The 12,902-nt window shown below is 35.0% G+C and overlaps 1 protein-coding gene across 1 annotated transcript in view; it reads left to right on the top strand.

Moving 5' to 3' along the window:
* The window catches only part of MCCC1 (methylcrotonyl-CoA carboxylase subunit 1), a 57,553-nt gene that overhangs the window by 9,392 nt on the left and 35,259 nt on the right, over window positions 1–12,902 (top strand). The window contains exons 5-7 of the mRNA XM_019735834.2: window positions 6,246–6,367; window positions 7,101–7,248; window positions 7,337–7,458. Of these exons, the coding sequence (XP_019591393.2) occupies window positions 6,246–6,367; window positions 7,101–7,248; window positions 7,337–7,458 (392 nt within the window). The remainder of the gene's footprint in view (window positions 1–6,245; window positions 6,368–7,100; window positions 7,249–7,336; window positions 7,459–12,902) is intronic.

The raw sequence follows: 12,902 nt of genomic DNA, 5'->3' as shown, positions 1-12,902 counted from the left end.
GTTGTTTAATCAGAAGTTTCAAGTAATTAAAAATAACTTCTTGTAGGTTAGCCAGATTACTTATTTTATCATTGCTTTCTCCTGTAATTATTCTTTTCCTCAAAGGTGAAAATTCTCTCCCTTTCTAATGCTAGTTTGCTGATACCATTTTTCCATTTAAATAACAACCCTGTAGCACATGTATGGTATGCTAATTCCAGGGAATTTGTCAACTGTGTATCTATGTGGCTTAGTATTATGCTGGATGCTATAATAACACAAACAATGAGAAAAGAATAACTTTTACACATTTTATCTGGATATTTAAGATTTAAGATGACTTGCAAACATTACAGATAATGGTTAAAACAAAGGATAAAAGCAAAAAATAAGTAATATGGCACTATTATTGGGAGATAGGGGCTGGGATTAAGTTAGAAAACTTTAGGCCAAGGAAAGCTACTTTAGTTCTTCCTGGCTGCCCTGATCAAAAAGGAAATTTGGTAGGTTACAATTTACAAGGCTCTCTAATAAAAGGATACTTGCCAATTAGGGGAGCAAGCAAAGCTCTAACTTTGACTTTCGAAGAAACTTACCGATCATTCTAATAAAGGATATTGTGTATAATGATTTTGAACAAAGTTTGCTGTAACTGTAGAGTTGTTCTTAATGTGTCTATTTTGACATAGGCATTTTTATACATGCTAGAGTAAAATTTATAAGCGAGCTAACTTTCTGGATGATTTGCCTACTGATATGACTGCATTGAGAGTATCTAGCAGATATAATGGTGAGCATGTTCATTGGGCTAGTTCTCTTGATTGTCAATTGTCTCGAACCCTCTGGCTGGAAAAGAAGTAGTGGTAAGTGCTGGCTGTAGATTAGAACACCTCAGGTGCCTTTTAAAGAGAGATAGTGCCTTGGGGGAGGGGTCTAGGGTAACCTAGAAGGGAGCATAAAGGGGTCTTCTGGAATGTTAGTGATGTTTTGTTTCTCGATGGGAAACGTGTTTACGCAAAAATAAGACCTAGCCAGGCAATCATCTCTAATGCGTCTTTTGGAGCAAAAATTTATATAAGGTCCTTTTTTATTTTACTATAAGACTGGATCTTATATAATATAATATAATACCGGGTCTTATATAATATAGTATAATATAATATAATATAATATAATATAATATAATATAATATAATTATTATTATAATGATACCGGGTCTTATATTAATTTTGCTCCAAAAGACACATTAGAGCTGATTGTCCGACTAGGTCTTACTTTCGGGGAAACACGGTAGGTATATTCAGTTTATGAAAATTATGCATATGAAAGCTGTACACTGTGAGGTGTACTTTTCTCTTTGTGTATAAAGTTCAAATGCTATTGTGTTGGCCTCATCCCCTCGGTTATCTTGATTAGCTCCTGATTCTGAATGTTTTGTAAAAGGGCTCCAGTCTCTTTTAATGCGCCACCAGGATGAATAACTTTCTTATAAGCATTTCAAAATCACTGGCAAATAACTTTAATGAATATAGAAAGTTTGGGAAAAGGGAAGGTGTTGTTTAATTAGAAGTTTCGATTAAGCAAATTGGTTGACCAAAAGGAAAGCCATGTCTTAAGTATCACAGATGTGGGTAGGAAATGCTTGGTAATAGGAATTTAAAGAGTAGTACTTGTTCCCTCCACCACGGAAAGGATGCATCTCATTTGTGCCTGAAGGCAGAGTCACCACCACCACCAGCCTTGGATCTGTGCATATGCTTGAACGTGCACAGGGCAGAATGGGGAAAATTACAGGAGTGGAAGAGATTGTTTTGGTAGAGATTTCAGGGTAGGAGATATTGTGTCAGTTTTCTCTCTTTCCTGTTAATACTATGGAATGAACAGTCTAGACAGTCTTGCAACCCTGTGACCCACCAGGGTGAATTGGCAGCTAAATACATGCCTGACAGCTAGGCAATTAGCCCATTGCTGACAGTAGTAGTGTTGTTGCTTTTTCCTTTTTAGTCCATTCAGCTGCTCAAAAATGCTATGGTTTGGATGTATTAAATTGTTCTTCCTCAGAGAAATCAAACTTCTTGATGCCATTCCCAGAGTGGGTGGTTGAACTTTATATTTGCAAGTGCTTTTCTTTAGTTAATGAAGGGAGAGGATTTATCTAGTTCATCAGTATTCTATCAAATTATGTATCTGTTCAAAAGAAGGGAGGCTAGCAACAAATACTTTGAAAATGAAATTAAGGCAATAATTACATTAATAATAGCATCAATAAAAATCAAACACTTAGTAATAAAGTTAGAAAAAGCATTTCAAGACAAATGTGTTGAAGACTAGAAAACATTGTTGAGTGAAATTAAAGAAATCCTAAATAAATGAACAGATATATCATTGGAAAAGTCAATTTTGTTAAGATGGCAATTCTTTACAAATTGGTCTGTAGCTTTAATGCACTCTCTATCAAAATCCCGACAGGCTTTTTTGTAGAAATTGACAAGCTGGTCCTAAAATAGCCAAATGGCTTAGTATACCATTAAAACAATTTTGATAGACTAACAAATTTGTATGGTTTAAGCTCTCGGATTTCAAAACTCATTATAAAGCTACAGTGTGGTATCAGAAGGATAAACATATAGGTCAGTGGAACAGAATAGAAAGTTTTACATATATGGTCAATTAATTTTTGAATAAAGGTGCTAAAGTAATTCAATGGGGAAGGGGTAGTCTTTTCAACGAACAGTGCTAGAACAACTGGATATCTATATGCAATAAGATAAATCTAAAGACTAGTTCCTACACCCTTTCTTACACCTTTCATAAAAAAAAAAAATTGTCTTGAAATGTATCATAGACCTAAATGGAATACATAAAACTTCTAGGAGAAAACACAGGAGAAAATCTTTGACAGGGTTAGGCAAAGATGTATTAGCTATAATACCATTAGCAAGATCCATAAAAGAAAAAATTGATAAAATAGACTTCACTAAAACTTAAAACTTTTGCTCTTCGAAATAAAACATTTAGAACATAAAAAGACCAGCCATGGACTGGGAGAAAATATGTGCAAAACTTTTATTTGCTAAAAGACTTTTAACCAGAATATATAAGGGACAGTTTACAACTCAATAATAAGAAGACAAACAGCCCAATTGAAAAAAAATGGGCAAAAGATTTCAATACACATGTTACCAGAGAAGATACACAAATGTCAACAAGCTCATTAAAAGATACTTGGTATCATTAGCCATTAGGGAAATGGATATTAAAACCACAGTTAGGTACCACTTCACTCATTAAGATGCTACTATAAAAAAGACAGATAATAACAAGTGTTGGCAAGGATTTGGAGAAATTGGAACTCTCATACATTACTGGTGGGAATGTAAATTGGTGCAGCCACTTTGGAAGACAATTTATCAGTTCCTCGAAAGCTTAAACATGGAGTTACAATATGAAACAGTAACTCTACTTCTTAGATATATATCCAAAAGAAAACTTATACAAAAACTTACACATGAATGTTTATAGCAGCATTAATAATAGCCAAAAAGTGGAAATCATGCAAATGTCCATCAACTAATGAATGAGTAATTAAAATGTGGTATATCCATGCAATGGAATATTATTCAACAATAAAAAGGAATGAAGTCCTGATACATGCTAAAAAACTGATGGACCTTGAAAATATTGTGTTCCGTAAAAGAAGCCAGTCATAAAAGACTTTATATATTGTATGATTCCATTTATATGAAATATCCAGACCAGAAAAGTCTATAGAGACAAAGTAAATTAGTGGTTACCTAGGGCTGAGGATATGTGGGGAATGGGGAATAACAGCTTAGAGGCATGCTGTTTCTTTTTGGGGTAATGAAAACTTACATTATTAGATCTCACTCAGTATATTAGATTATGGTGATAATTGCACAACTTTGAATACATTAAAAATCATTGGATTGGGTAAGTTTATGGTATATGAATAATGTATCAATAAAATGTTTTTTAAAAATGCAGTAGTACAATGCACCCACTAGAATGGCTAAAATCAAAAGAGACCGACAATACCATGTGTGGATGGGGATGTGGAGAAACTTGGAACCATCTACATTGCTGGTAGAAATGCAAAATAGGACAGCTACTTTAGAAAACTGTTTGACTGGTTTTTTAAAAGTTCAACATATACTTAACCATATTTTGACCCAACAGTTGCACTCCTGAGCATTTATCCAAAAGAAGTGAAAAATGTGTTCACAGACTTGAATGAATGTTCATAATAGCATTATTCATAATAGCCCCAAACTGGAAGAAATCCAAATGTATGCATAAATTAAATGTGGTATGCCCATACAGTGGAATCACTTCTATAAAAAGAAATGAATTACTGATGCATACAACAACATGGATGAGCCTCAAAAAATTACACTAAGTTAAAGAAATCAGACACATAATACTGTGTACTGCATGATTCCATGAAATTTGTAAAAAAGGCAAAACTATAAAAAAGGCAAAAGCTGGTCTAGTAGTTGCTTGGTTCTGAAAGCAAGAATTAGTTATGCACCTAACACATAGGAACAGTTTAAGTAATGGAAGCATTCTAAAACTGGATTAAAGTGATAGTTGCACAGTTGTATACATTTACTAAATTCAGGGAACTATAAATAGGTGAATGTTATGTATTGTAAAAAAAAAAACCCTGATAAAAAACCAGAGGACTCAGTGTAGACCTTTTCACTTTGCCTAGCATAAATAATGTTGGGACATTTCATGGAAAACATCTAAAACTGAACATTGATTAAAAAAACACACAAAATTTCAGACTAATGTCAAACTCTGACTTTCTGGCATTTTATTCAGTATTTAGCATTTTGTTGTTTGCTGTCTAAGATGTGGGTTTTTCTTTTCATATGAGTTTCCCAGACATTGGAAGTTTACCCCTTTGATTTTCAAGTGATCTTTGAATGTAACATTTTTGAAAAAGGACAAAAGTGGGCTATTGAAGTTGGAGAGAGAGTGGCTTCATCCCTCATTAAATCGTTTAAGCTGCTGTTTGCTTTCTTGTTTCTTCCCTTTTTCCTGTCAGTATGTTTGCATTTAGAAATCATGCTGTCTTTCAGTCTCTGATTTTCCTCTTCTGTGAGCTAGAAAGCCAGATAAATTGTTAAAACTCTGAATAAGATGCAAGTAACTAGGCAAAGGTCTGAGATAGTCCTCTTTCACTAAAGTATGTCCTCTTATAGGCATTAATATATGACTTTATATTTGCTTCTTAGCTTTTTTTTTTTTTTGAGAAAGAAGACATGGGCACGTAATGACCTGAACTGAAAAGTATTGCTCTTGTGTGCTCTTTTTCAACTTTTGGGTACCCTGGTTTCAGTTCTAGGCCAGCTTTATATGATGGCAGAGTCAACAAATCCCCCTTACCTTGACTCCTACTTACAAATATTCCCTGGCATGCTACCCTAATAGCAGTATTATTTTAAATTAAAATACAGATTCTTCTCTACTATATGATCCAGCAATTCCACTTCTAGATATATACCTAAGATACCTAAGAGGATTTAAAGCAGACTCAGATACATGTACACCGATGTTCATAGCAGCATTATTCATAATAGCCAAGAGGTAGAAACAATCCACATATCCATCAACACCTGAATGGTAAACAAAACGTGGAATATACGTACAGTGGAATATTATTCAGCCTTAAAAAGGAATGAAATTATGATACATCCTACTATGTGGATGAACCCCAAAAACAATATGCTAAGGGGCATAAGCCAGACACAAAGGACAAATATTATACAATTCCACTTACGTCAGGTTCCTAGAATAAACGAACACATAGAGACAGAAAGTAAAATTCCTAAGACAGAAATTTACCAAGGAATGGAGAATTAATGTTGAATGGATACAGAGTTTCTGTATGGAATAATGAAAATGTTCTGGAGATGGCTGGTGGTAATGGTTGCACAACATTGTGAATGTACTTCATGCCACTGACTGTACACTTTAAAAGTGGTGAAGATGGTATTAATAGTTTATGCTATGTATACGTCACTACAATAAAGAGAAATACAAATTCTTCTGGTTCAGGTAAGGCTTCAGAACTTCAGTATGAATGTTTTATACATCTGTTTGGAAACAGATTTCGTAGAGACCCCAGTGTACCTATCACAAGTGTGGGAGGAGACCTCTCAGAGGAAGATGACTTTACCTACATCACAGTTTGCCAGTGGAGGGCTAGTAAATTTATCTTTTTATTGCTCACTTCTAGGCTATCCATCCAGGATATGGTTTTCTTTCAGAAAATATGGAATTTGCCGAACTGTGTAAGCAAGAAGGAATTATTTTTGTAGGTCCTCCTTCATCTGCAATTAGAGACATGGGAATAAAGAGGTATGAATTTATATCTTTTTTTTTTAATTGGGGAAGGGGAACAGGACTTTATTGGGGAACAGTGTACTTCCAGGACTTTTTTCCAAGTCAAGTTGTTGTCCTTTCAATCTTAGTTGTGGAGGGTGCCATTCAGCTTCAAGTTGTCCTTTCAGTCTTAGTTGTGGGGGGCACAGCTCAGCTGCAGGTCCAGTTGCTGTTGCTACTGGGGGGCTCAGTCCAGCATCCCTTGTAGGAGTCGAACGGGCAACCTTGTGGTTGACAGCTCACTGCGGGCTTTGAACCGGCAGCCTTCGGAGTTAGGAGCACGGAGCTCCAACTGCCTGAGCCACCGGGCCGGCCCTGAATTTATATCTTTTAAATACAACCATAGAGGAGGGTCGATTGAAATGGTTTGTTTTAACTATAACAGACATGTTAATTGTATGCTTTTGTTGTCATAGGCATAAGTTATCTGACACTCCAGTAAATTACAGAAAATACTTAACTAATTAGTATTGAGCTACCATATGAAAAACTGGATTGAAGAAAATTAGCAGATATTTTAATATTTGTATTAGTATTTTTTGTCTCAGGCTGTAGTCCTTTTTTTATATATGGGATATTTTCTTTAAAAAGTTCCATTGTATTTTATAGACTGGGTTGTATTCATTTCTCTTGTAGGAAATATTTCAACATAGAATTGGGGTACATCAAGGGTTTTTTTCTATTTTTTATTTATTTTTTTATTCTAAAGCACATCCAAATCCATAATGGCTGCTGCTGGAGTACCTGTTGTGGAAGGTTATCATGGCGAGGACCAATCAGACCAATGCCTGAAAGAGCAAGCTGGGAGAATCGGTTATCCCGTCATGATTAAAGCAGTCCGTGGTGGAGGAGGAAAAGTAAGATTGTGTGTGCTCGCGTTTTCCATTTCAGGCTAGTCTTCTTTGTTTTATTTATGTTGTAGTCATAACTATCTTTCCATCTTAGGGTATGAGGATTGCCAGATTCGAAAAAGAATTTCAAGAGCAGTTAGAATCAGCACGGAGGGAAGCCAAGAAGTCTTTCAATGATGATGCTATGCTGATTGAGAAGTTTGTGGACACGCCACGGTGGGTTCAGCTTTCTTTTCTGACTCATATTTTTTAAATTGTAAAAGAAATGCATGCACATTATGTAAAATATAAGTTCTAATAGGATATAAGTACATAAGTTCCCCAATCTCACCCCCTGATGTAACCACTTTTATAGTATGATATTCATTCTTTCAGACATTTTCTATGTGAATAGAAACATTTATACATATACATACAGCATACAAAATACATATAGAAGAGCAGTGAATAGAATCTTATGTAATATTGTAAGCTAATATTCTATCATAGGCATCTTTCCATGTCAATAAATATTGATCTACCTCATTCTTTTTTATTGGGCTTAATGGTTCCATGGTATTGATAATGCTATTAATTCATTCAGTTCATTTCTTGTTAAGGGAATTTAGGGTCTTTTCAAAATAAAAAAAATTATTGTAAGAAATTAAGCTATATTTTGTGGAACTCCATCAGTTGAGATGCTCAGAAAATGGAAGTAGTTACCCAAATCGAATTGTAGTTGTGTTGTTAATAAATAATACTAACAGCTCACACTTATATTGCACTTACTGTGTACTAGATTCTAAGTATTTTACATACAGTAACTAATTTTGCTATCCTAATTCTAGTCTAATTATTACAAGAACCCCAGTAGTTGGGTATTATTCCCATTTTGCAAATGAGGATACTGAGCAAACAGAGTGGTCATGTGACTTGCTTGAGGTCTCCCAGCTAGGAAACAGTGACGCCTGGATTTGAACCCAGGTGGTTTGATTCCAAAATTCATACTTGACCACTGCACTAAGCTGCTTCTCTAGGTACCATAACAAATGCCATGTAAATTTCTAAAATGTTTTTATTTTCTGGAGTTTTATTTTCATGTCTATTGCTTAAAATAAGATACTGATTATAAAACTTTCCTGTTTCATAGATTTTGTGGTAATTTATATGTATATAGATATAGAGATATAGATATCGATATATATATAGCTATCTATTGATATAGAATATAGATATAGATATAGATATAGATAAAGATATATAGATATAGATATAGATATCCTGTAAGTCAAGTGATTTTATAAAGAATAACTCATTTAAGACCCATAACCAGAGGGGATTTACCTTGAAGGTAATATACTGAAGCTTTAGGCCCTTCCCTTGTTTGAGCCTCTTCCAAGATCCTGTACCTAATTTTGTATTCTTAAAGCTGGTCCCCAGATTGTTTTTGTTTTAGGCTGTACAAAGCTTAGAACTATCCCTGAGCATGGCATGGTAAATTAAATTCATTTAGAGTTTGTTAGTTAAAAAAAAAAAAGTCGACCTCCAAAGGCCAGTTGATTTGGAGAGCACAGCACATGCCACCAGTTAGCGGAAGTAAGGAAAAAACAGAGGAGATACTAAGGTAAATTGAGGGCTCCCTTCCAAAAAACAATAGCCTGGCTATCCAAATTGGCATACTCTTGAGTTAGAATTGTTGTGGGGACATCAGCCAGCTGTTTCAGTGACTGTAACTTAATGCCTGAAACTTCTTTTTGAGTTGTAAATTCTTTCCTTATAAAATGTTAGGCATATATTACCTCACATAATAATTTATTCCCCCAATAGCTGGGAAATTCCTGGGAATTAAGGACCTGCTAGTATATTTCTTTTTAATTTTCCCTATATACTACCTAGAATGCTACTTTCTTCATGATAGGTGTCAATATTTTTTGAAATATAGAAGTAACATGAATACATTACACACTTTTGGAAAATACAGGAGTTGGAAAACAAAGTCACTCAGTCTCATTCCTCTAAAGTATTAGCATTTCTATATATTTCTATGCTGCATTTTCTAGTAGTATTTTACTATCATGATAATCATGCTGTGTATATTATGTTATATCCCACTAAATAATTACCTGTTGAATTAATGGGATGGCAGAAAATTGTCGAGGAGGTTCTGATAACTGAGAAAAGTAGATATCAATGTTTTACAGATCTCATCAGAACTGTGAAGGGATTAAGAAACACAAATTGGCAGTTACAAAATAGTCATGGGGATGTAAAGTACCACATAGAGAATATAGTCAGTAATGTTGCAGCAACTAGTATAGTGCCAGGAGGGTACTAAACTAAAGGGGGGTCACTGCATAAATTATATAAATGTCTCATCACTGTGCTGTACACCTGAAATTAAAATAATATTGAATGTTAATTGTAACTGAAAAAAAGAAATAATTATATATATGTGTGTGTGTGTGTCACAAACATTAACAAAAATCTGATGAGAACTATTGAGTTTATCTGAAAGGCTAGGATAGAAAATAGTCTTCAAAGTGTACTATTTGGAGGATAATAAAAGAAACCATATTCCTTCCTCACTTCATATTCAATATATATTCTAGATGAATTAAAAATATATGAGTAAATAGGAAAATAAAAACTTTAGACCTATTAGAACATTTCAAGGCATTCCTGGTAGACTCCGGCTGGACCTACCTGTTTAGCCAGACCTCCGCAGTGGCTGATTGGAGGGGCTAGGATTTGATGCACCTCCTGCTTCTCAGACACTGTGCTCCAGAACATCTAAGTTAGATAAAGCAACAGAAAAGGTCAGTCAGCAAAAGTAAAATAACACAAGTGAGTTGATGAGTACAGAAATCAAAACCGACCACACATCCTCAATGACCTTCCTTTGTAAGCAGCCAAAGCAAAAGTGTTTTCAACTTTTGAGAACTCAGAATAAAAACTGTGTGGCCCCTGGTGTGGCCCCACATGTTCCTTTCAGAACCTGGAGTCCTGCTATAGTGTCTCCTTCCCTGGAGCAGCTAAAAGATAAGGGAGAGTCAGTAGAAATGGTAGAATTTTACAATTGGAATTTGAAAAACAAACGGTTCAGCTTGAACATGTAAAAAGTTTGGAAGCCGTTACATATGAAGATTAAGTAAAAACCTGAGCAGAATGAAAGTCAACGACTTTTAGACCCATCAGAGAAATGAGGTTACAGGGCAAATCGCCTCCCTGAAATCTGGACAGGCCTGTGAAGACAACGAATCTTCTGAGATCCGGCTTACTGGAAGCAGAAGCTGCTGGAGCCATAAACTGGTAGGAACACTTATATGGGAATTTTGACACTTTACTGGTGGCTGAGTGTGTACTAGCTTGATAGTGACAAACTCCATGGAGCCCAGTGTTAGGGGGATTCCCCTCCCCTCCCAAATTTTCATAGGTTTAATTGTCAGGAACATCATTGGGTCCTTACAGTGAAAATCTGAGAAAAATTTCCTCACATTTTGGGCCAGGGGAAGAGAAAAGTAACCATTTTGAAATAGGCCAAGAGCAGTTCTCCATTACAAAGGCCAGCACTCCAAGGGAAACTTTGCCAGAAACTTTTCTGTTCTGGGGGAAGGGCAGTTAGCCGAGTCTAACCTCTGAACTTCCTGTTTCACCAAAGCAGGGTGGGGGGAAGGTAAGAAAAACTTCTGAGGCACTGAGTCACATAGCCACTGGAACACTAAAATTTAATCATTAGATTATGGAATGCTTTCCCTCCTTTATACCCTGCCGTGTCACCAGGGCTCATGTATAGTAACAGTGGATTACAACTGAAAGAGTTGCAAGACACCAATGCTGTGTAAGAAGCAGTTCTTAGAGAAACCCAAACACAATAGGAGAAAACAAAGTAAAACAAGGACATTAGATGAAAGTGAAGCCTCTGGCACCTATAGCTACTGCAAACATTAAACACAACACATCTCCAAGTCAGAGCAATATAAAATGTCACACTAAAGGCCTGTTTACCTCAGTTCCTATTATACATCACGTCTGGCTTTTAGGAAAAGAATTACAAGGCATACTAAAAGGCAAGAAAAAGCACAGTCTGAAGACAAATGGAAGCATCAGAACCAGACTGAGAAGTGGCACAAATTTTGGGATTATCATATGGAATTTAAAGGAACTCGTTAATATATGAAGGGCTATAATGGAGCAAGTTGACAACATGCAAGAACAGATGGGTAGTGTAAGCAGAGAGATGGAAATTCTAAGTTAAAAATCAAAAGGAAATGCTAGAAATCAAAAACATTGTAACAGAAACGAAAAATGCACTTGATGGACTCATCAGTAAACTGGATGGACAAGCTTAGGAAAGAACTAGTGACCTCGAACATATGTCAATGGAAACTTCCCAAACAAATACAAAGAGAAACAAGGATGAAAACAAACACAACATAAATGAACTTTCCAAGAACTGTGGGACAATTTTAAAAGGTATAACAGGTGGTTATTTGAATACTATTTTATATTAATCTAAGGAGAAGAAAGAAAGGAGTGGGAGAACGAATTCAAGTAATAATGGCCAAAATTTTTCCAAAATTAATGACAGACACCAGCCTGTAGAACAAGGAAGTTCAGAGGATATGAAACAGGATAAATATCAAAGAATTGTAAAAATTATATTCAAACTTCTGGAAAACAAAGACAAACAAATAGGAAATCTTGAAAAAAACCAGAGGGGAAAAACACCTTACTTACAGAGGAACAAGGGTATGAATTACATCAGACTTCTCACCAGAAACCATGCAAGCAAGAAATATATATAAAGTATTGAAAGAAAAAAAAAACACAAACCTAGAATTCTGCATGCAATGAAATCATGAGAAATAAAGATGTCCTCAGACAAACAAAAATTGAGGGAATTTCTCCAGTAGACTTGCCTCACAAGAAATGATAACAAAAGTTGTTCAAAGAGAAGGAAAATGATACAGATCAAAAACTCAGATCAAGAAGAGCATTAGAGAAGGAATAGATGAAGGTAAAATAAAATCTCTTATTTTTCTTATTCTTATTTGATCTTACAGTTAACAGTTGGTTCAAAATAATAATAGCAAGGATGTATTTGGTGATAATAGCTTAAGGATAAATAAAAAGAGGAGGAAATGTCAAGAAGTTAAATCCAAAAGGAAGAAATCAGCTCCTGTTGTGTTGGGCAGGCAGGAATATTTTCAAATGGAACATTCAGTAGAAATGATATATCAAGAAAATAAATTCTCCTAAGCCATTTAATAAAGTGCTTCATGAGGTGAACAAAAAGGAACACTTATGAGCCACTGTGCTGAAGAGTACATTTACAAGACTTCCTGGGTTTTTTAATTTTTTCTCTATGTTTGACAATTTTTATTTTGAAATATCAACAGGGAAAACATTTGCTGATTGCTCATTTCTGTATGATGGTGGTGAATATGTGAGGTGAACTGCAGTGTGAACATATCAAAATAAGCCTACTGAGAAGAATGCTTTATGTTCACCAGATGGTCTGTGTTATCTTGTTTTCATAAGTGTTATGTGCATTTACTCGTAATATGATTTCTCATAATTTTGATGTTTTATACTCAACATTAATGTGCTCTTTTTTGTTTTTTTTTTGTTTTGTTGATTTAATGTTAGTATAGTCTTTAATGATCCATATTAATTTATTT

This window comes from Rhinolophus sinicus, linkage group LG01 (genome assembly GCF_036562045.2).
Source record: "Rhinolophus sinicus isolate RSC01 linkage group LG01, ASM3656204v1, whole genome shotgun sequence".
NCBI classification, from domain to species: Eukaryota; Metazoa; Chordata; class Mammalia; order Chiroptera; family Rhinolophidae; genus Rhinolophus; species Rhinolophus sinicus.
Note: the sequence above shows the minus strand (reverse complement) of the source record. Positions and strands in the feature narration are given on the sequence as shown.